This window comes from Ovis aries, chromosome 15, assembly GCF_016772045.2.
Source record: "Ovis aries strain OAR_USU_Benz2616 breed Rambouillet chromosome 15, ARS-UI_Ramb_v3.0, whole genome shotgun sequence".
Lineage (NCBI taxonomy): Eukaryota > Metazoa > Chordata > Mammalia > Artiodactyla > Bovidae > Ovis > Ovis aries.
In genome coordinates, this window is record NC_056068.1 from 54,939,302 (window position 1) to 54,963,337 (window position 24,036).

At 53.2% G+C, this 24,036-nt stretch overlaps 1 protein-coding gene across 5 annotated transcripts; it reads left to right on the forward strand.

Annotated features, from left to right (window-relative positions):
• The first annotated feature begins 9,833 nt into the window (after positions 1-9,833).
• On the forward strand, positions 9,834-23,812 carry TSKU (tsukushi, small leucine rich proteoglycan). 5 transcript variants are annotated; one of them, XM_027979563.2, is made up of 3 exons: positions 10,097-10,433; positions 13,542-13,627; positions 21,284-23,812. In XM_027979563.2, the coding sequence occupies exons 2-3, from the start codon at positions 13,584-13,586 to the stop codon at positions 22,371-22,373; spliced, it is 1,134 nt and encodes a 377-aa protein (XP_027835364.2). In that variant the 5' UTR covers positions 10,097-10,433; positions 13,542-13,583; the 3' UTR covers positions 22,374-23,812. The 5 variants fall into 5 exon arrangements, with proteins under 5 accessions (XP_027835365.3, XP_027835364.2, XP_042089216.1 ...); XM_042233282.1 differs by having other exon boundaries at positions 10,097-10,144; XM_027979564.3 differs by lacking the exon at positions 13,542-13,627 and having other exon boundaries at positions 9,834-10,144.
• The last annotated feature ends 224 nt before the right edge of the window (positions 23,813-24,036 follow it).

Genomic DNA, 24,036 nt, shown 5'->3' on the forward strand with positions numbered 1-24,036 from the left:
TGCCCCTTTCCTTCTCTCCATCTCACACAGGGGTATGAGAACCATTTTGTGCACATGACCTTACTGTGGTCACGGAAGGAATAATTAACCAGAACTCTCTGCTCAGCTGGCAGACCCAGAATGTAATGATCTGGACCCATCTGAAGAATGAATCTGGAACACTGCCATCTGCAGAAACCCTAAGCATGGTTCCTATTGTTCTAGACCAAAGTGAATGCCTCCAGATAGTCTAGAACTAGAGAGATTGGGAATCTAAGAAGGACATTCCCTGATGACTCAGAGCCCAAAGGAGTAGCTTCTAGCTGTGGCCCTGCTCTAACACGCTGTGTGACCCTGGACAAGTTCCCACCCTCTCTGAGCTTCAGTTTCCTCATCTGTAAAATCCAGACTTCGAAGGTAGTTCAGCCTGACTTGATTATAGAGAATTGCTCCTGAAGGATGTTTGTCCTCTCCCCCAGGGCCTAACGCTGGGTACTGATGCATGCCAGTCAAAGGCAGGGTTTGTCCTGAGTCCCCAGGAAAATAAGCCCCAAAGCACAGATAGTTTAAGTAAAATAATCCAACCAGGTCTCCCCGTGAAAAGCCCAGGACAGCTGTTTGGTTGCAAAGAAACTCAATCAGATCAGAGGGAGCAATATGTGCACACTCATAGTCACGTGCATGGTTTCACGGCTTAAAACCCATAGACTGGACTGGCAGGGACTCTTATCAGCACTTTATAAAAAATGAAACCAAAAATCAGAGAAAGGGCTTTATCAACTTGCTTGATATTGCAGCTGGGAAGCGGTGGAACTGAATATCCTTTGGTCCCACAAATCTGTATACTATAAGCCTATATGGACACTATATGGACACTATATGTCCATGATTCCAACATCCTCCGACTCTGTAACAGTTTCTGTCCCAAATGCTGGTTACTGTTCCTAACACTGTGGTGGTTCTGTTATGTTTCCAACATTCATTCAGTCAAAAAACGCATTCTTTTACAAATTCTCATGGAGTGTCTATGTTATGCCAGAGGCATAGCAACCACCACAGCGGAGTCCCTAGACTCACAGGGCTTACCATCTGGAGGCAGAGAGGAGAAGCATGAGCCCATTATGAGCCTGTGAGGTGAGAAGCGTGATGGAAGAGGCAGAGGATACTGCAGACCCTCTTAGAGCAGCTCAGAGAAGGCCTCCTGAAGAGCTGCCCAGCTAAGCTGCACACGGAGACAGCGGTGCACATTAACCAGAGTTCTAGTTCTAGAGAACGGGAGGTACAAAGTTTGGAACAGGGGTAGGGGCACCTTGGCCAAGGAACCAAAGGTGGTTGCTACATCTGGAACACGAAGACACAGGAGAAATGTGAGGCAGGAGAGGTAAGCTGGGGTCAGATTACTCAGGATTCTTTATATCATGCTGCTGCTGCTGCTGCTAAGTCGCTTCAGTCGTGTCCGACTCTGTGCGACCCCATAGACGGCAGCCCGCTAGGCTCCTCGGTCCCTGGGATTCTCCAGGCAAGAACACCGGAGTGGGTTGCCATTTCCTTCTCCAATACATGAAAATGAGAAGTGAAAGTGAAGTCGCTCAGTCATGCCCAACTCTTAGTGACCCCATGGACTGCAGCCTACCAGGCTCCTCCGTCCATAGGATTTTCCAGGCAAGAGTACTGGAGTGGGTTGCCATTTCCTTCTCCAGATTTTGTTTTTAATCAATAGATACACAGAAAGGAAGGAAGGGAGGGAAGGAGAGAGGAAAGAAAGGATAGGAAAAGAAAGAGAAAAATCTGAAAGCCTCTTCAAAGAACTTGTTTGCTTATGGATTAGAAAGATGATAAGGTTTTCTGAGAGTCAGTTTCTGTGGGGGTAGAATTCTGCAGCTCTGTTTGTCCTGGGATAGATGGTAATAAACTGAGCACACACTCCTTTGCACGCGATAACGTAATTATGTAATGCAAGCCTGATAACAAGCTCCCCAGAGTTCACTGGCCCTCAAGGACTAGACTAGCCAGAAAGGCTGCTGAATGGTGGTGTAGATGAGCCCTCTTCCCCTGTAGAGGGCGCTGTGACAAGGGGGTCAAGGAGACAACAGTCCTCCGACTATATCAGGGGGAAATGGCCCGGCAGATACGTTGTTGTTAGCGAGCTGTTCTTGCCCAGGTCAGCTGGTGACAAAGCCAGGCCTGGAATCCCATGTCCTGACCTCCAGTCCGAGGTTCTTTGCCTGCAGAGTGTGGTGGTAAGAGACAGTCTGTTTCTTGTCAGGAAGACTGGACAAAGGGGAAAGGTGGGGAGGGCCCAGATGATTGATAGGACTGACAGGCTAAAAAGAGAGAGAGACAGGGCCAGAGGAGGGAACGGGGAAGAGGGGAATGACGTGGGGGGATGGGGAGGGACGGAAGATCTCTGGAAGCTTTGGCCCCAAGGATTGTCACCTCGGCCAACCCATAGGGCCCCATGCCCTGCAGCTTGCTCCCCTTCTCTCAGAACTGTCCCTGGCCAGGCCCCCTCAGGTGCTGTAGCCCAACAGTACTCAACCACTTGTTCTGTACTCTTCCCTCTGGCCTTTGCTCCCACAGGGGGAATGCCCTTAACTTGCTCCCTAATCCCATATTCCTGATGTCTCTAAACTCAGCAGGGTTCTCTCAAGCATCACCTTCCTGATGACATGTTTCCTCATTGCTCCGACTAGAGCCTGGCCCCTCTCTGTTTTGAATGCTCTGCACAGGTTTCTACCGGCATCCAAAACTCTTTAGGACCTCAGACACGTCTTTGGGACCCACTCCAAATGTGAGCTCCCGGAGCCCAGCGCCAGATCTGACATATGTCAGAGGTTCAAGAGGTTAGATGGATGATGGGTGGATGGGTGGAGAGTAAAATCATTAGGAAAGATGAATGGAAGGATGGTCTGGGAGAAGAGGAAGCACGCAGTTGCAAAGAGGTTAAAGGAACTCTTAACTGGGAGTCTAGAAGCCTTGTTGTTCATTAGCTCTGTGACCTGGGACGAGTCACTCCACCTCTCTGGATCTCAGTCTCCCGCCTGTACCCTGACAGAGGTGACAGGGCACGATGCCTGATATCTGATCCCCAAGGGCCCTCCAGCTGCCTTGCTGGTTCCATGGTGGCAGATGCATCGCATTCTGAACACTCAGGTCCACTCAGCTCCTGGTGGCCAAGGTTCTGGGGTCAGAAGAAGCCTAGAAGCCATGATACAAAAGGGCAGCACCTGAGGTGTGGACCCAGCCTCTTGGCAGGAGACCACCTCTGGCAGCAACTCAGGAAACAATTTGTTCCTGACCTGCTACCACCACCACCACCAAACAGCAATTTGGAGGCTGAGGACTTGGCAGACTTGACCCATAGCCATCTGCTCTTTGCAAGCCATGGTCTCCTTGCCCAGAGGATTAACCAGAGACCCAGGTTCTCTACTGTGTCCCCTCTCTTCACTCAAGGTCAAAGCCACCTCCCATTTTTTTCTCTGCAGTGGGAGAAAAAACCATTGTACCTGCCAAGCTTCCTACACCTCCCACTGTGTTCTCCTAGGCCATGCAATCAGGCTCCTGCCTCAGTTTCCTTGTCCAGTTTTACATGTGTTTTTCTTATGAATTAATAAATCATAATATTAGTTACCCACAGTCATCCAATGCTCACTAGAGTCAGTCACTATTCTACACGGATTAATTCACTTAATGTTTGCAACAACCTTTGAGCTAGGGACTATTTTGCAGATAAGAAAAATAAGGCAGAGAGAAGTTTTAAGAATTTGCCCAGTCTGAAGCTGGGATGCATACTAAGCAGTTTGGCTTCAAAATCTGTGCCTTGCTAGAAAGAATGAATTAATGAGTAAATGAACAATCCTGTTCATGACAGAGGTATCCTCACTGTACTATGGAAGCACAGAGGAAGGGCCTCCAATGGTAAAGTTAAGGGTTGGGAAGATCAGGGGAGGCTTCCTGGAGGAAGTGATCACCTGAGATGAATTTTGGATGATAAGAAAGAGACAGGGATAGGGCAAGGGGCACTTCCAAAGGTGGGGCAAAGACATGAAGGCAGCAAGGAACTGACAGAATGCAGAGAACCACAACAGCTAAAGATGCTAGGGTATCAAGTCGCAGCAAGAAGCAGGACTAGCAAGGGGGGCTGCACAGAGGCGCAAACCAAGTGCTTCCAGGCTCAAAGGAAAGAAACTGTGGGAAATGGAAATGTCTTTGTGGAGGAGGCAGCAGAGCTTGGAAGCTAGCGAAGACTGCAGCTGGTAGATAGGCTGAGAAAGTCATTCCAGGCAGGGGACAAAGTATGGAGGTGGGAGAGTGGGAGAGAAATATTTAGGGAAGCATCTGATTTGGCAGGAGGGGAGGAATGTTCGTCGTACAGTGACTGCTGAACACCGGCAAAGCCCATGCACCAAATCTGGCCCCATGGAGGAATGGCTGGAGTTGTTTTAAAGAGCCACTTGTAGGTTCTATCTGTGTGACCCTGGATGAGTCACTTCAGAGTCTCAGTTTCCACATCTGTAAGATGGAGGTGATACGAGACTATTCAAAATTTTTTCTAGGAGGTTTCAAAATGAGACTGTGAAAAGACATTATAAACCCTAAGGCACTCTGCCATGTCCCCCAATCCCTATACTGAGCCACCATAGGTGATTTAAAAAACACAATGTATGGAACTTCCCAGGTGGTCCAGTGGTCAAGAATCGCCTATCAATGCAGGGGACACAGGTTTAATTTCCTGCTCTGGGAAGACCCCACATGCCGCAGGGCTGCTAAGCCTGCACACCACAACTACTGAGCTGGTGCCCCGGAGCCCACGTGCCCGCGCTCTGCAACAAGAGAAGCCAGCATGATGAGAAGCCTGCACACCGCAAGGAAGAGTAGCCCCTGCTCTCCGCAACTAGAGAAAGCCCCTACTGCTGCTGCTGCTTCTGCTGCTAAGTCACTTCAGTCGTATCTGACTCTGTGCAGCCCACCAGGCTCCCCCATCCCTGGGATTCTCCAGGCAAGAGTACTAGATTGGGGTGCCATTGCCTTCTCTGAGAGAAAGCTCCTGCACGTCAAAGACCCAGCGCAGCCAAAAATTAAAAATAAATGAATGAATTCGTTTTAAAAAACACAACATACAACAGACTAACCCAGAGCTACAGAATCAGGAGGTTGAACTGGCATTATTTTTCTTCCAGCTCTTCTTTTCCATTATTTCTTCACAAGGTCTTGGTGCTCCGTTGACTTTCGATCTGCCAGCTTCTGACAACTGCAAAGAAGAAAACACAGCAAGAAGAATAGCCAGAGATCCTGGAGCTTCACGGGCTTCTCTGGTCGCTTAGTTGGTAAAGAATCCACCTGCAACGCGGGAGACATGGGTTCGATCCCTAGGTTGGGAAGATCCCTTGGAGAAGAAAATGGCAGCTCACTCCAGTATTCTTGCCTGGAAAATCCCAAGGACAGAGGAGCCTGGTGTGCTGCAGTCCATGGGGTTGCAAAGAGTCGAACACAACTGAGCGACTAAGCACTAGGCACAGGAGCTTCATGGAAATATATTGGATTTGGATGGTTTTTCTGGTCAGGGCTTGACAGATTTGATAAAAGAGAAAAAAAGAAAGACCTTTTAGCATTCTCAAAATGTGGAAATAAGCAAGGTAGCCAAAGGGGCTAACGGGGCCTTTGATCTCTAATCTGGAGAGTTCTGAGAGAAAAGAGATCCTCAGCCAACACCCCAATTGAAGTATGTCTGGTCAAGAAAAATACACAAAACCCTACAACTTACAACATATTTATATATGTATTAATCCATTTGATCCACTCCATATCTCTGTAAGGTTGTTGTTCAGTCGCTCAGTCGTGTTTGACTCTTTGTGACCCCATGAACTGCAGCACGCCAGGCTTTCCTGTGCTTCACCATCTCCTGGAGATTGCTCAAACTCATGTCCATTGAGTCGGTGTTGCCATCCAACCATCTCATCTTCTGTCATCCCTTTCTCCTCCTGCCTAGAGTCTTTTCTAATGAGTTGGCTCTTTGCATCAGGTGGCCAAAGTATCAAAGCTTCAACTTCAGCATCAGTCCTTCCAGTGAATATTCAGGGTTGATTTCCTTTAAGATTAATTGGTTTGATCTCCTTGAAGTCCAAGGGACTCTCAAGAGTCTTCTCCAACCACAGTTCAAAAGCATCAATTCTTCAGTGCTCAGCCTTCTTTATAGTCCAACTCTCACATCCATACATGACTACTAGAAAAACCATAGTTTTGACTTTGTTGGCAAAGTAATGTCTCTGCTTTTTAATACTCTGTCTAGGTTTGTCAAAGCTTTTCTTCTAAGGAGGAAGTCTTTTAATTTCATAGCTGCAGTCACCTTCTGCAGTAATTTTGGAGCCTAAGAAAATAAAGTGTCATTGTTTCCACTGTTTCCCCATCTATTTGCCATGAAGTGATGGGACTAGCTGCCGTGATCTTTGCTTTCTGAACGTTGAGTTTTAAGGCAGCTTTTTCACTCTCCTCTTTCACCCTCATCAAGAGGCACTTTAGTTCCTGTGAGGTATGGTTTCTTACTTATTCTCATCTTACAGGTTAGGAATCTAAGGCTCAGGGGGAAAGAGTGACTAGCCCAGGGTCAATAGGTAGCCGGGAACAGAGCAATGATTTCCACATGGGACTCTTAGGTGCCAAGGCCTCTCTACCATACCACATCCTGCTTCTTGTGTTGATTGTAAGGTAGTAGAAAGAACACTAGAGTCCTAAATATTGTTCCAGCTCTGCAGAAAACATACTGTGTAACCCAAGACAGATCTCTTACCCTCTCTGGGCCTCATCACTATCAATCTAGGGCAGTTGTTACAGGGATTAAACGATGTAATAACCGTAAAAGTATCCAGCACAGTCCCTGGCATGGGATAACAGACAAGACTGTTGCAGCAAAAACGGTAATGAGTGAACAGCCTTTTGTACATACCAGCCAAACAGAACTGCAAGAGTTAAAGAGTCTTGGTTATTCTTTAGCTGTTACTACTAACAAACACTTGTAGCTGGACTTGTCCTTCACAAAACTACTTACTCTCTGACTCTTTATAAATTATACTCTACAGCTGGCACTCTTCTCCCCCTATACTCCCTTGTAGGATTCTGCACCTCCAAAGGAAGAAGCTCACAGTCAATTACTTCAGGGACACCAGAGCAGATGGTTGAGCTACCTGATGCCAGCATTTGGCTGTAAACTTGCAGGGAAAAAAAATCATATACAAGACTTTGGTGAGGATATAAAATCTCTCCCTGTTCCCCATAGAAGCAGGGCACAGGTCTTGAGGCACTAGCCTGCTGTGTACTCCCCTTTGCCAGATGAAGCCATTTCTCTATTTCTTCCAAACTCTGCACACATTTTTATTCAGCCCTGGGTGACAGGGGGTCAAAATTTTGGCAACCATGTGACCACAAGAAGGGGAAGAGAATGGGGAAAGTGATAGTGCATATGTGCAAAGGGTATAGAAGGAGGGACCAAATTCACCAGGCATTGGGTTTCTGGAGGAGGGAAATTTGGACAGAGATTTGAAGAATTCAGAGGCCCTTCCTTCCCTTCCCTCTCTCCCTCTAGTTTCATGTGACTTAGAGGACTGGAGCTTGGGATGTGTAAAAGGGGAGTGACCAGAAGTGAAAAGCTAGGATCCAGGGGAGCATATTACAGGGGCCTTGAAAGTGAAGCCAAGGAGTTTGACTTTTGCCATTGTAAGATTTTAAAGGGGCAAGCATCCTGATCCATTTTGCAGATTTGCAGTTTAAAAAGGTCATTTTTACTGCAGCGAGAACAGCAGACAGGAGGAGGAGCCTGAAGGCCAAAGGACCATTGTGGGGGAAGGAGGGAGAGCTGGTGGAGATGCCCAATCCAAAGTCTCCAGAGGCCACCTCCCACTGAGAAAAGATCAAGCAAGGGAAATGATGAATGTAGCAGTACACTGAAACTGCCGCCAGCTGCCAGCCAAGGTGTGAAAGGTGGTTTGTTATGCTTCTGTTAAGTGAGAGGCCCTTTGGAGGGGCGTAGAGCCTCCAGCCTCTGTGGTTAGAGCCTGCAGACAAAGGACAGTGGGAGTTAGAGTTAGTGTTTATCTCCATTGTCAGATGCTGAGCAGGAGCCTCACCCCAGAACTCCACCTTAAGGGAGGGGAGGATGCAAGTTCTCCAGCACAAAGGTTGAGGGGGAGGGGTCCTTTGAAAGATGCTCCCTCTCCTCCCCCATGGCCAGCGGGTGAGCTAGATGAGCAGAGGGTCAAGTGACCATTCCCCTGGCTTCTCCCCTCCCAAGGCAGCTCATCTTTCCAGATTACACACACCATTCCTGATCAGAGACAACTTGGTTTACTAATAATGGTAATAATCCACAATGGCACTTCCTATCAGCTAGCCTAAAGCCTTACTAAGTTACTGTTTACTCCTCACAACAGCTCTATTAGAGCTGCAGAAACTCAGAGAGTAACTTCCCTAAAATAACCCAGAGCTGGTAAATGCCAGGGCTGGAACCTGAACCCTGTTCAAGCTGGGGGCCCTCACCAGGCACGAACTGGCAGGTCTCTCCCACCTCCAGGCCAGGAAGAAGTAGGAGCAGGAAGGTCTGACCCTTCTTGACGGCCCCAGGACGCACAGAGAACCACTAGGAGATGCACGGTTGAATGTCAACAGCATCCTTATTAAGCTCGACTGTGAGGAGACTGGGTGCAAAGAGGCCTATGGTACAATTTCAAAGACAATGTGATGAGACGTCTGAGCTGGTGGCCTCCCAGGTCCAGAAGCTGGGATTCTAATGAGGGGAGGACAGTGAGAGGCAGAAAGGAGGGAGGGGAGCTTTCCCTGTCCCAGAATGGTAGGACTAGGCTCCCAGCCTTCTTCCTGCACCTCCCTAACTGCCAGGGGCCCCAGGCCTCGCCATCCCAGGGGAGCAGAGTCGCCACCAGCACCACCACCACCACGCAACCACACAGGCTAGTGCCAGTGAGGGCCTGCAAGAGCACTTTGTCCTCAGGGAAGCCGATTTGTTTTTGCTGCTCTGAGGCCCGGGGTAGTGGCCTCTACTCCTCCCTCCCCGCCTCCTTACTTGTCTCTCTCCTTCCCCAGGCAGACAAGCAGACACAGACTCAGAAGCCCAAGCAAATTTTTTTTTTTAATTAAAAAAAAAAAAAGTAATAAAAGGAACAAAAAGACTGGGTGTGCAAGTCCGGGCTACTGTAAAGGGAACACTGCCCAATCTCTACACAGCAGGAAAGCTCCTGGGAGGTCCAGGGTTCAAGGCCAAAACCTCCCCCAGTCCCCAGGCCATATACTTCTGGGGTGCCTGAAAACTAACACCTCCTTCAACCCCAGAGTGTCTGGGTGTGCAGGGAGACTCAAATTCAAGGCCCCCAACCAAACACACACACTCCTTGTAGGGAATGCATCCAATAGGCAATTTCTTCCCCCTAACTCTCAAGTGAAAAAGGTTTCTTGGATGCTTTTCTGCACTTTTCACCATAAGGAAGGGTGAGAGAAGATGGGCTGCAGAGGGAGGAATAGATTTAAACTGCTCCGTTTCCCTTCTTAGAAATCTAACCAGAAGTCGATGATTCCCTCCAGGAAAAGAAAAAAAAAAATTCTGTTTCCCTCTCTCTCTTCTCTCTTGCCAGCTTTTCTGCCTAAGCCTGACTGTCTCTCTGTCGATTCGTCTTTCAGACACACACACACACACACACACACACACACACACACACAAACACAAAAAAACACACACACTCCGGCGACCTCCAGATGTTCCCCACCGTGCGGCCATCTGCTAAGGCTCAGGCGCTCCGGGGAAGCGGGAAGGAACCCCGGGATGCAGAAAGCTAGGAGCAAGGCCGACTAGAGTGGGTGGGAGCTGCATGCGCACTTTTGAGACGCTCCCTAGGGTGGAACCCGGGCTAGGCACGGGCTCTGCCGGCGGGCGGGGGCGCGGAGTGGGGAGCGCTCCGGGAAAGGCCAGCACTTTAGCGACGCTCCCTAAGTCGCGGGCGGCCGGCCGGAGCCGCCACTGGGCGCCGGGCGGGCGGGGGAGCGCCCTACGGCGGGCGGGGGCCGGGGGGCGGGCCGCGCCGCGCCGAGAAAAGCGCCGGCCGGAGGGCCCGCGGCCGGGCCGCCTGGGTGAGCGTGCCGAGGCGGCTGCGGCGCAGGCTTCCAGGTGGGTACGGGTCTCCGGGCAGAGCGGGAGTTCGCGCTGCGGGCGGAGGACCGGAGGCCCCTACCCCAGCCTCGCCGCTCCATCCGGCGGGCGAGCCGCGCTGGCCGCAGGGGCGGGGCCGGGGCCCCTCAACTTTTCCCGGACCCAGGGCGTCGGCAGCGGCCGCGTGACGCGCGGGGCTCGGCTGGAGTGAGGAACCCGGACCTAGAAGGGGGGCTTCCAGGAGACAAAGGCTCTGACCCGGGGCCGTGGGCGTCGGCCGGCGCCTCTGGGGTCTTTGTGCGGACACGTGCGTTTGTGGGTCTTTGCGAATTTGATCCGGGGACATGCATCTGCCCGTGCCTTTGTGTGTCCGTGATTTGGGGAAGGGGGCAAGGACCCGGGATGGGGGCCCGCGTTTGCTTGTGGATGTGGGTGGGCGCATCGTTTTGTCCGCGTACGTGGTCTGTGCCTGTCGACGTGTCTGGGTTGGGTGTCCGCGGAGTATGTGCGCGCCGAGAGCCAGACACCGCCCCAACTCCTCGCTCCCCTCAGTCCACCCGGGCCGACTTAGCTTCAAACTTTTCTCTGCGTTCCTCCTCCCCGCTGCATCCCGGGCCGGGGGCCGAGGGGGCGCTGGCAGTCCTCCCTTCCTACACCTCAGGGGTCTTTAGAGCCGAGAGGGGATAGAATAGGATTGGTGGGTGGGGGGATCGGCAGCGCCTGAAGACCGATCCGAGCCAAGGCTGGGCAGAGCGTGCCGGACACCCCAGGCGAAGCGGCTGAGAGAAGAGAGGTAACAGCGGGTCCTGGCCCCCCGACTTGGGGGCTGAAGAGAGGAGAGGAACGGGCACCGGTGTGCCCTGCCCCACGCTTCTCGGAGAGAGTGTATGGGACCGAGAGAGACTTGTCTTTTCGGCGGAGAGGCCAGCCCCTGGGTACCCCCGTCCCTCTCCCCCTCCCCCTCCCCCCGCTCCTCCTCTTTGAGATCCGCACTCGGTTTGCATACCGCCCCTGGGGTGAGGGGGTTGAACCCTCCAATCCCAAAGGTGGAAAGGTGATGACGGCTCCCGGGACCTCCAGCTGGGCTGCTGGCAGTAGGAACCTTGCACACTCTAGTTTCAAATGGGACATCCACTGGCCCACAGTATGGCACTAGGCAAGTTGCTTAACCTTTCTGAGTCGCAGTCACCCTGTCCTGGATGGGGTGAAAACTGTCTGGCGAGGGAGAGCCTGCGGTGGGGATGAGCAGCGCAGCCAGGGCCGGCCAGAGTGCAGTGCCCACCCACACTTGCCTGGCGGAGGAGGTGACTCAGGAGCTTCTGATCCTCCTGCCTGCTCTACCCTTCGATAAGTCCAGACTTGCAGAGTTCAGGTCTGATCTGAGAGGGAGGGCTCAGGCTGCCGGGAGCCTGCTCTTTGATCCTGGGTGGCAAAGATAAACCCAACAACCCCCCTCCCTCCCCTACCCCTTGCCAGTCTTTAACCTAGAATTTTGCTAGGTCCTGCAGATGTGAAGGGTGGGTACAAGCCACTCACCTTGGAAGGAGGCAACTGTGGGCGCTTTCCTTTCCCTCTTTGGGCCTCAGTTTCCCTGCTGGACAAGGGGTTGCTGACAGCCTCGTTCTTCCCTTCTTATTGTGGCTGACTGGTTGAGACCCTAGAACCTGGAAACACTTTGATATTTAACTTTCATTCTGGGTTGGCACTAATTTACGCTTTTGAAGAGGGAGAGGGGAGATGGCTGTGAAGTTATGTAGAGATTAAGGCCTTCCTGGAGTCCCTGAAGTCCAGGAAGGCTGAAAGGCAGCACAATGGGGAAGTGGGGGGAATACACTGGGAAAAGAGGCAGAAAGTGCCTCCCCCCTAGGGAACTGTACTGCATGACTCTGTGTGTCCCGAAACAGCACAGGGGTGGTCAGCATTGTGGACTGCCAGATGCAAGATTGGGGAAGAAGGGATGGAATTCAACCTGAGGCTGGAAGGGATTGCAGGGGCCACAGATGAGGGCCTTGAATGCCATACCTAGGAGCGGAGATCTAGGCAGTGGAGAGCTGCTGGAGGGTTTTTTAAGCTGGCATGATAGGGTGGAGTTGGTAATTCTCAGAAACTGTCCTCTGGCTCGTGGGTGGTGCTGGAGCCTGGGAAGCCAGTCTGGAGGCTTGAGTGCTCCAGCCTCTTAGAATCAGAAGGAGATTTTCACTTGTTTCATTGCTTCCTAGCTCTGTGACCCTGGGCAAGTGACTACCTCTCTGATTCTCAGTCACCTCATCTTTCAAATGAGGATAGTAATTCTGGTCTCAGTAATTCTGACTGTTATGGATGTTAAATATGATGACAAACTACCTGTGCTAATACAATGAGAAGAAGTTTGTGGCCTGTATTACGTCTGTGCAGACATCTGTTGAGCTGCACTAACAGTAGAAGACAGAGCCAGTATCTACTATGGGTCCTAAACCTTAGTTCACCACCTGGCAAAAGCCCTAAGTATCCTGCAAGCTTGGACCAACTGGTACCCTCCTAGCAGAGGGAAGCTTTTTGCTCAGGGCATTTCTCCCATCTGGCTTATCCACTTCACATGGCCAGGTCCACGCAGGAGTGGAGCTGGACCATCAGATTTGGAGGTAGCCACACATCACAAAGTGTGTTGAACCTTGACAGGGGTGGCCCAGGAGGAGAGTGACCTTTACTGGATGAAGGGTGAGTTAGACTGGGAAAACCTCACTGAGGAGGTGACTTTTGAATCCAATGAGTGAGAATTTGTATGGAGGACAAAGAAAAGGGTGTCTCTATCATCTTCACTGAAGTGCAAAGACGTGGAGCCCAAGGAGAAAGACAGGCCCCTAAACAGGCAAGCTCTCTTGGCAGGAGAGGTTTTAAAGCAGGAGTGGTGGTGCGGTCCTGATCTGTCTGGATGGCATTCTGGTGCCCAGCAAGGCTGGCAGTTGGAGGCAGAGGGCCAGGAATGAGGCTGTTGCAGCAGTCCTGGCCAGGAGGCCTCCTGAACCTGACCGGGGCAAGGCCAAAGGGAGAGGGAGGGGAAGACAGTGAGCCACCCACCCAGGGGTAGCTGCTAAGTCTCAGGTCCTCATTCTGTCACTGGTGACACACCTGCTTCAGCCTCCTTCAGCCTCTGCGATATTTCCACACTCCCGTATCAACTCACTGGCAGAGCACGTGTAGCCCAAGTGAAGCCCCAGAGGGTGCACTGAGAATCCAGGAAGAGTCCGTGTTGGAGTCTTCTCTGTCCTCTGCCCCTGCCTTGCTTTCAGATCTGCTGGTGTCACTGCCCCTTTTTCTTTCCTGGTCTCTGAAATCACCCGCTGGTCAGGGGGTGGGGCAGGAACCCACATGCAGTGAGCACCAGTGTGTGCCAGGCCTGGAGCTGAGTCTTCCCTTTACTTCATGTGATCATCAGGGACCTTGTGGGAAGAGCACCAGGTTTCTCGCCAGGTTGCAGATGAAGACTTGGCAGGGAGAGGACACACACAGGCCTCCTAGCAGGTGAGGTTCGGTGGGGTGGAGCCCAGTGTGCCTGACTGCAAAAGCCGTTTCCTCCGCCCCATACTGCCTGCCCGTGTGCCTACACATGGCTCAGACCAAAGGGAACTTGCCAAGCTTCAGAATGGAGAAAATAGGATTGGGAGCCTTGTCCATCTCTCTGTAGATTTTTCTCCAGGAATGACGTCATGGAGGAGCGTAGGCACCGGGTGTCAGAACAGCTGGATACTGAGTCCAGCCTCTGACCTCACTGGCTCTGTGACTCTGGGCAGATCACCGCACTTTTCTGGGTCTCTAGGCAGGTGTACAGTAGATACCATGCCATCCAACCTGCTGATCTTGTAGGGTGACTGAGCAGATGAGAGTTGAGGAGGCAGTGGAAAGACTGAGAGGTGGCCTTTGGTGAGGCGGCAATATTCTAAATGCCTGGTATATCTTCATATAGTACCTACTCTGTGCCAGGCCTAGCAATCAGCTTCCAAGACTGAAAAGTGAATCTAACCCCATGCCTGCCCACAGGAGCAGAGATAGGTAAATGTAATTATAGTCCAGCACAATCCACCTGTGCCCATTTGTAAGTTGAGGCACAGCCGTATAAGGAGCATTGGATTTGGTTTGAGACTGGTTCCTGTTCTGCCCCACTCAATGTCAGTCTTCTTGTCTGCAGAACACGGACAGTAGTCCCTATGGTCAAGGGTGGTGGGGAGGCAGAAACAAGCCACTGCTGTAGAAGTGCGTGGTGAGCTGATGTGTTTGCACAGATGTGTGGCATTAGTGGAGAAGGCAATGGCACCCCACTCCAGTACTCTTGCCTGGAAAATCCCATGGGAGAAGCTTGGTAGGCTGCAGTCCCTGGGGTCACTAAGAGTTGGACACAACTGAGCAACTTCACTTTCACTTTTCACTTTCATGCATTGGAGAAGGAAATGGCAACCCACTCCAGTGTTCTTGCCTGGAGAATCCCAGAGATGGGGTAGCCTGGTGGGCTGCCGTCTGTGGGATCGCACAGAGTCGGACACAACTGAAGCGACTTAGCAGCAGCAGCAGTGGCATTAGTGCCTCTTTTGGGAGAGACAACCCTCAAGGCTCCGGGAGTTTGGCCCTAGGCATTCTTTTTGCCTTGTGTTTCCAGAACTGACTTAAGCAGTTGGGGGCCAGGACACTGATGGAATTTCCACCTGGGGATTTCAGTGGCGTCAACTTGTGTACGGTCACGATGAAGGGTGGGACGTGACTCAGCACTGAGCAGCCAGTGGAGACAAACCCATCCTGCGTGGATGCTCAGCCCCGTGCCCAGCTCGTCCCTTTACAAGAAGCTCCCCCTTAAAGACGTGGTGAGGAGCTGGCGAATCTGTGGGCCAGAGATGCTGGGGTGCCAGTGACTGGGACCAGGAGGACACGAGCTGGAACCCCTAGCCCCGGATAGGCCTCAGAGGAGAAAGGAGATGGGGGCCTTGCCAGCAAACACCAGCGCAGTGACTACAGGCTGTTAGCACAAGTAGTCAAAGCCCTGCTGGGTGCCTGGCCCCTCTTAGGGCAGCTGGGAGGAGAGGGAAAGAACAACAAATAACATGGTCATGGCTTTCAGAAAGCTTAATAAATCATCCCCGTCCTTGTCTACTATGCATTCAGTACTCAGCTTGTAGCAGTCACACCAGATGTTTCACTCGCTGTCCCCTAATGCTTCCACCAACCCTGTGTTGTCACCCGTGTTGAGGACACTGAGCCTCAGCAAGGTTGAGACGTGCCCGAGGCCAGTAGGTACAGAGCTGAATTCACAGCCAGCTCTGTGTCCCGCAGTTGACTGGGCCCTCCATTCATCCAGCAAGTTTGCCATGCCTGCCAGGCCTGGCTCCGGCCCCAGGTGGGGGAAGGGTTAACAGGTGAAGAAGGCAGGGTCACCGCCCCAAGATGCTTCACACTTCAAGTCAGGAAACAGGCAGGTCAATAAAGGCAGAGAATTTACCTAGTGTGTGTCTGAAGGTGTGTTGACAGTACGGAGCGGAGTGAGAGGCCCCGGGAAGCCAGGAGAGGAGGGGGAGTGGCCCAGGGGCCTGAGTGGACAGAACAGGCTTTGTTGCACTGGCAGGGCTGGGGCAGGCCTGGGGGATTCGGCTGTCCTGGCAGTGGTGTGAGGCATCCAGACCCAGGTCCCAGGTTTCCTTGCCATCACAGTCCCTCTCTGGGCCTCAGTTACCGTGATCTCGGAGGGGCCTTCCAGCTCTTCCAGCCCTGGAATCCTCTTGAGTTTGGGGAAGTGTGCGCTAAGGCTGAGACTTGTTCTGAGGCCACCAACATAGGTTCACATCAAGATGGAACTTTCAACCCAAAGAGGGAGGACCATGCGGGCAGATCTGCACAAAGGTGCAGATACCTGTGTGCCAGAGAGAACTTGGTTTCTGTAGATAAAGTGGAAGTCAGGAGGTTTCCAAGAAGGGGCATGATCTAGCCAGAGCTGCTTGAGAGGCTCTCCTAGCAGGGTCTGGGGTGTTGCAGTGGGGAGACCTGCCTGGGGACCTCTTAGGGTCCCACCACTGACACTGTAACTTTCCTTAGAGTCCCGATGGACCCATCAAGGAATCACTCATGGCCCCTGCCCAGCGGACCTCATGCCGCTAAGCCTTTGTCCAGCTGCCCTTATGTTCTGTAACCTGGATCATCAGATTACTTTGATCTGCAGGTTAGGGTTTGGAGAGTAAGTGAAGTATCCTCTGTTCGCCTTCCATGGTGAATACCTGCCTGCCTTTCCTTGTCGAGCGTAGATCACAGGGTCTCGAGAGAAGGAAGGAGGCAGAATAAGTTCCACAAGACAAGAAAACTGAGGCTCCAAGAAAGAAAACTCTTAAAGTTCACACAGTTAGTAGCAGGGCTGGGACTAGAGTCCTGGTCTCCTGGATCTAAGGCAGGTGCTAGTGATCTTGATACGAGTTGGTCTCCTGTCCCCGTTGCTGGTTTGTAAGCCTCATGGGGACAGAGGCCCTGGGATCTCCTGCCCTGACCCCAGCATGCACCTCACAGGGCCTAACAGACTGCCTTGCCCTCTGCAATTTAGTGCTGTGGTTGATTGTGTCTGCAGTGGATATGGGTAGAGGTGGAATGAAAAGACACAGTCTTTCAATTATATGGCTTCCACCCCCTTGGGGCCCCATTTCTCTATAGGGATGTTGGTCTTCTGAGTCTCATCTTCACAGCCATCTTCTCTGCGGCTAATGGAACCATCATTAGTATCCCAGAATCACAGCTGAAGGAACTGGTCCAGAGAGGTTGTGACTTGCTCAGTTCTACTGCAAGTTGATGTCGAGAGTCTTCTCAGTCCCTATGCAGGCCTTTCCTCTCCGTATGAGCTGAGGCTAGTGGTTTTTGTGAAGAGGAACTCACATTAGTCATCCCTTCCCAGGCCCAGCAGCCCTGTTGAGAAACAGCATAGCTTGGCTTCCCAGGAAGAACTGCTCTCCTGGAAGGCAGTAGTAAGACCTTTGTCATGTTTGATAGTGTCTGCTGAAGGAAGAGAAATCCCCACCCCAGCCACTCCCTGTCTGTGGAGGAGGGCAGGGGAGCCCCCACTGTACCCTCCCCCGTGCGGAGGTACCTCCCCCACAAGTACATTTCATCCTCTTGACAGGCCTGTGAGATGGCTATTAACACCTGTATTTGACACATGAGGAGGCTGAGGCTTGGAGATTGTGGCTAGCCAAGGTCAGAGAAAGCAGAGATGGCCATGAGTCTTCATTACTCAGTCTGTTATATATATATAGTTATTATGAGAGGAAATAAGAGGGGGAAAAGGAGATTAAGACATGGTGAAACCACCCAAAGTTCTGCCATCTAAAGGAAGACCGTTAACGGGTTGACAGATTTTCTTCTAGACTTTCTAAAATTATGATTTAGGGTTGTTTTTTTTTTCTTTAATGTATAGTTTTCTTAGCATGCACTTTACCCTCATGATCCTTAGCATTATGGCATCAGCCCCCTCCTACATGAGGCTGCAGACTCTTCTGAGCACTATTTTTACTGACTCCATAAGATCCCTAGGAGAGTTCCACAGGCATCTTGAGGGGACTGGGAAGTGCTGGGCCTGGAGTCAGAAGGGCAGAGCCTGAGCATCCGCTGCTGTCACCTCACTGGGACCCAGGGACAAGATGAGGGATCTCAGCTTTCTCATCTAGAAAGTGAGGGATTACACGCCCTGCTCTGCAGCCCTCACAGCTCAAATAAGCAAAAGTCTTTTGGAAAATATCAAGGGCTGTGCCCTTGGCAGGGGTTTTCCTTATCTTCCCTCAGTTTCCTCCTGGGAAAGTTCTGCCCTGCCTTTGGCTCCTGGGCCTTTTGCTCCAAGCAGCAAAACCAGACCTCAGCATCTCTGAGTCACTCACACAAAGGCACTCCTCCTTAGGTTACCCAAAAGGGGACATGACCTCTGAGCAGAGCAGGGGTACCAACTCTCAAAGACCACTAGCCCACGTCTCTTCCTTTACCCCCTGCTGGCTCCAAAGTTGAGAGACCTTCATAAATTTCTCTTTTCTTTTTTTCTTCTCCCAGGAAAAGATAAGGAAAACCCCTACCAAGGGCACAGCCCTTGATATTTTCCCAAAGACCTTTGCTTATTTGACCTTGTGAGGGCTGCAGAGCAGGGCGTGTAATCCCTCACTTTCCAGATGAGAAAGCTGAGATCCTTCATCTTGTCCCTGGGTCCCCAGTGAGGTGATAGCAGCTGATCCTCAGGCTCTGACCTTCTGATTCCAGGCCCAGGGCTTCCAAGTCCCAGCCGTGTGGGACAACCCTGAGAGACCTCTGGGCTCTGCTGTGACCTCAGGAACACCCAAGAGCCACTGAGTATTAGGAAGCTGGGCACTGACGGTCACAGCGGCCAACAGGAGCTGGAGCCTGGCCGTGGGACCCTGGACGCTTAGCTCTTTCCCCAGCAACACACAGAAGTGCATGTTCCACCTGAACCTAGCCAGTTACAAGGCTACAAAGGCCTGAGTTCACATGCTGGTCTCTGGCACCTGGCACCTTCCTTTGCCATCCTCAGTTTCCTCCACTGTAACACGGACATAAGACTGACCTCCTGGAGTGACCGAGAATGATCTAAGGGGACATGTGACTGGCACGTAGTGAGGACAGGCTAAGTTACTGTCAGCACTTTCCACTCAATGTCCAGGCCTGGCCCAGAACAGGGGCCCACGGAGAGGTGTCCACAGTGCAGGCTCAGCAGGGACCTTGTCGGGGTGTCCTAGGAGCATCACAAGCGGTTTTCCAGGCGGGTCTCCATCCACGCTCCTGCTCCTCTGTGGCCCGGTGACGACCACCCAGCACACGTGCACTGTGCCTCACAGTTTGCATTGCACTGTGTGTGACTTGCATCAGTGTGTATGCGGCGGGCAGAAATGACTGCCTTGTGGTACAGAGGACAAAGCCGAGGGCTGGAGAGGCCCCTCGTGGCGGGGGAGGGGGGGTAGGGGAGCCCTGCCTGAGCTGAGTTACATAAGCAGGAGCTCATGAGGGGCCGTTTGGCACTTGAGAGGCACATTGTATAATCACCTTTGGGAATGAAGGGTAATCTTAGGCCTTTTTGTGTGCATTTGGTGTTTGTTTAAACCCCAGGAAGGGGTGGGTGTGAGCAGATCAACTTAGCAGGGAAGGTGAGGCCCTAGGTAGTAATGAACTCCTGCTGTGAGAAGCTCACCCGGGGAACAAAAGGGGTGTGAAGCAACTTAATATTTTCCTTTTGGTTCCAGACATTGGAACACTCTGTCCAGCCTCAATTGGGACCGAGCCCAGGATGCACCTGGGCTGGGTTTAATCCTCAAATTGGACTCTACGAAAGAAAGGGGTGGGAGAGGAGGGGTCTGCAGAGGGAGGCCCAGGGAGAAGAGCCCAAGTGCAGATCAAGTGGCTGCCCCTTTAAAGTTTCATGTAGAACTGGTAATGCGATCCTGCTGCTCCCCCATCCACCCTCCCTAAAGGCCAGGGGGAGGAAGGTGGGGGGGACGGTGGGGCAGGGGTGCAGAGCGGGGAGCTAGGCCACTCCAGCTGAAGGATCTGCTGGCGTGAGGCTTGGTGTCTTCTGTCTCTGGGCTGAGTAGCTGCTCTTCTAGGGGGAGAGGGTGATCGCACACTGTCCAGTTAGAAGCTTTCTTTCACTGCTCAGCCTTCTCTCTCACCCTCCAGGAGCTACAGATGTGGGTGGGGATGAGTGTTGAAGGTGGCAGTGTACAGGTGGTGCTTGGCATCAATGGCAGCTGCTGTTACAGTTATCCAGGGAGAGACGATGAAGCCAGGGGAGGGGCAGTGGCTTGCATTGTAGCCCCCGTCAGTGGGAAGAGGCCCTCTTGGATCGCATCTCTCCTGCCAGTCCTGGAGGCAGCAGAGGAAAGTAGAATTAGGACTGAGCAGGCCTGGGTTCTAATCCTGCCCTGCTTTTTACATATGGGTTTTGGGTAAAACCCTTTTTGTCTCTGAGCCTCTATTTATTTATCTGTATAATAGGGGGCACAGCCCAGCTGCCTGCCGTGGGTTAAAGGAAGGGCCAGAAAAGTGTAATCACTCTAACAGCTTGGGGGTCAAGGTGGGCAAGGGGAAGGGACTCAGCAGAGTGGTCCCCAGGGCCCATCTGGAAGTCTAGACGCAGGGTCCCCTGTTGGAATGAAGGATCTTGTCCCTAGAGGCCAGGCCAGGGGAGAGGACTTATGACTGTGAACCCAGCCATCGTTACCCACAAAAGGAGTGAGGAGGGGACAGTCGCAGCAGGCCCCCCTTGCAGGAGAGGCCTCGGTCTGGGAAGCTGGAGCAGGGGTCTCAGGCACAGCTCAGCACGACAGTGAGCCAGGCCCTTTGAGCGCCGTTCAGATCCGCTCCCACTCACGCGTGGCCGTGCATGGCTTTCTGAACCTGAGTCAGTTTCCTCTTCGTGAAGTGCTGACAAGATTGCTGCCGTGCGGCTTCTGTGGCTGTGAGGGCTGAGTGAGGCTGTGCAGGGAGCCGGCGAGCACAGCACCAAGCCCGCAGCACAGGCTCCGCAGAGGTGTGGGGAGCACTCCCCAAAAGCACCTGCCCTTCACATCCCACGGCAGGACAGTGAACACGCATGGAAGACTCAGGCTCCCACCTTCACCCCAGAATAGGCCCACTGTCACCTGCCAATCTTATTCAAGAAAGGGTTCGCACACTTGCAGTTTAAAACCCAGCCATCTAGCCTAACTCGCCATATCATACAGATGGGGAGACTGAGGCCAGAGAGGAACAGGGACTAGGAATTATTTGAGGAAGGGGTATTCAGGGAAAACGTCTAGGGGCACTGAGGGGCATGTGGCTATTTTCAGCTGTGCCTACACTCATTGGCTGGTGTCTTCCAGGGTGGGCGAGAATCATCTGGAATGGGGTGTGTGCGTGCATGCTTATAGTCAGTTCAGTTGTGTCCGATTCCTTGTGACACTTTGGACTGTAACCCTCCAGGCTCCTCTGTCCATGGGATTCTCCAGGCAAGAATAGTGGAGTTGGTTGCCATGCCCTTCTCCAGGGGATTCCCCACCCAGGGATTGCTCCTGAATCTCTTACGTCTCCTGCATTAACAGGCAGGTTCTTCACCACTAATGCTGCCTGGGAAGCCCCTGGAACGGGGTACCCACTGCTGACCCTCACCTGTGGCTCTCTTTCCAGCCCCACCATGCCGTGGCCCCTGCTGCCGCTCCTGCTGCTGCTGCTGCTGCTGCTGGCTGCGAGCGGGGCCCAGACCACCCGGCCCTGCTTCCCCGGGTGCCAGTGCGAGGTGGAGACCTTCGGCCTCTTTGACAGCTTCAGCCTGACACGGGTGGATTGCAGCGGCCTGGGCCCCCATATCGTGCCCGTGCCCATCCCCCTGGACACAGCCCACCTGGACCTGTCCTCAAATCGGCTGGAGACGGTGAACGAGTCCGTGTTGGCAGGGCCGGGCTACACCACGCTGTCTGGCCTGGATCTCAGCCACAACCTGCTCACCAGCCTCTCGCCCACGGCCTTCTCCCGCCTCCGCTACCTGGAGTCGCTCGACCTCAGCCACAACGGCCTGGCCGCCCTGCCCGCCGAGAGCTTCACCAGCTCACCCCTGAGCGACGTGAACCTGAGCCACAACCGGCTCCGCGAGGTCTCCGTGTCTGCCTTCGCCACCCACAGCCAGGGCAGGGCGCTGCACCTGGACCTCTCCCACAACCTCCTCCATCGCCTGCTGCCCCATTCCTCGCAGGCTGGCCGGCCAGCGCCCACCATTCAGAGCCTCAACCTGGCCTGGAACCGGCTCCGCGCTATGCCCGACCTCCGGGGCCTGCCCCTGCGCTACCTGAGCCTGGATGGGAACCCGCTGGCAGCCATCGGCCCCGGCACCTTTGAGGGGTTGGCGGGCCTCACTCACCTGTCGCTGGGCAACCTGCAGGGTCTCCCCAGGCTGGCGCCCCACGGCTTCCACGAGCTGCAGGGCCTGCAGGTCCTGGACTTGTCCAGCAACCCCAGGCTCCAGTGGGCAGGGCCTGAGGTGTTCTCAGGCCTGGGCTCCCTGCAGGAGCTGGACCTGTCGGGCACGGGCCTGGTGCCCCTGCCCGAGAAGCTGCTCGTCCACCTCCCTGCACTGCAGAGCATCAGCGTGGGCCAGGGCGTGCAGTGCCGGCGCCTGGTGCGGGAGGGCACCTACCCACGGCAGCCTGGCTTCACCCCCAAGGTGGCCCTGCACTGCATAGACACCCAGGAGTTAGGTGCCAGGGGCTCCAATACCTTGTGACGAATAGTGTGGCCTGGGGCCGTGTAACAGACTGTGCCCTGGGTTTCCTCAGGTCCTGGGTAATTTATATTCTAATGTGCCAATGCCCATAGGGACTCTCCATTCCTGTGTGGCAGCATCATTGAAAGAGAGGCTTTTTTTTTTTTAAAAAAAAAAAAAGAGGCTTTGAACCTGGGACCCACACCCAGGAGGAAAGTTTTGCCCGTCTGTCTATGTTGCTCCCCAGACCATAAGCGGAGGGTCTTTGATGCCAAACCAGACAGCAGCCCCCTGCTGTCCTTCCCCACTTGTCCCCAAAGTGCCTTCCCTGAGGCCTGGACCAACCTGACCTGTGACAGGAGAGGGGCGGGAGGGAGGTCCAGCCCCTCGGACGTGGGTTCTTCTATGACATAAATCTCTCTCTGCTCTGGCCATGTGAGGCCTACCTCATTCTTTTTTATTCCCCTAGAACTCTGGATAGGACTTCAGTTATAGAAAGGATGGGAGAAAAATGTCAAGCCCACTTCCTCACGTGACAGATGGGGAAACTGAGGCCTAGAGAAGGAAAGATGGTGTTCAGAGGTCTTCCAGCAGCAGAGGCGTGAGTGAATCAGTGTCTTGCCTGCCTGCCCACAGGGCCCATTTGCGCTTTTCTCTCTTCTCTAAATCATGTCCCCCCTCCCCTTTCTGGGCTCCCCCTTGTTTCCAAGACTCACATCCTCCGATTTGCGCCCTTTCCCTGTCATCCCCGGGAGGGCAGGCCAGGGCCTCGAGGGTGGCGCTCTGGGTCCAGTAACTAGCTGTGGCACAGGCTAAGTCAGTTCACCTCGGAGCCTCTGGAAGCCTCAGGGGTGCCAGTCCCAGTTTCCCACTCGGGTGGCATCCCCCAGCATCCAGAACGGAAATGTGCTCCTTGACCCCTGAGGTCCTGCCTCTAGCTGGTTCCCCAGGAGCTGATGCAGTCCTGGAGCCCCACCAGCTCCAAGGGGCCTCCTGGATCAGCCCCTACTGGCCTTGTGCCCGACAGCCCAGCTCAGCCTACTGCGAACGCAGCCAAGGAGGCAGGGTAGCCCCCACCCATGCTTATGCTTCCCCACCAGGGTGGCATCTCAGCTTCCCAGCCCTGGGCTCTTTCCTTAGTATCAGTTTCATAAAAGTTGTTGCCTTTTTAATGGACTATCACTTAGCACCACCCCCACCCCCCCATCCAGGTCCCTGCTGGCAGGGGATTGGAAATATGTCATTTTTAAAGAAGGAAGACATTGCATTTGTTCACTTTTGTAACACTGTGTCCTGGGGATGAGCTGGGAGAAGAGGCGTTGGGTAGAAGTCAAGCCGTACGTCGCCATGTGGGCATCCGTGGGGCCGGTCCCTCAGAGACGCCCACAGGACAATGAGAGCTCTGTCCTCCCCCACGAGCCACACCCAACACCTTGGTTTAATAAACACTACAAAGAGTCTTCCTCTTGCCATCATTTGACCAGCATCCGTTGACATTCCCCAGATGGGTCTCTGGGGCCACAAGGATGAATCAAGCCAAGCTTGTTCCCTCTGAAAAGCCCAATAACCTCCTAGGATTAGGGGAGTGAGGGAGGGAGTTCCTTGGGGTGGAACCTTTCAGTGCAACTTACCCTCTGTCCACCTTCCTCACCTCCTCTCTCCCTGCCTCCCCAGCCCCAGCTGT

Coding starts and splice junctions, on each gene's coding strand:
- TSKU (XM_027979564.3), top strand. CDS start 9,849: ATGCGCACTTTTGAGACGCTCCCTAGGGTGGAACCCGGGCTAGGCACG. Junction 10,145..21,283: donor GCTGCGGCGCAGGCTTCCAG/GTGGGTACGGGT, acceptor CTCTCTTTCCAG/CCCCACCATGCCGTGGCCCC.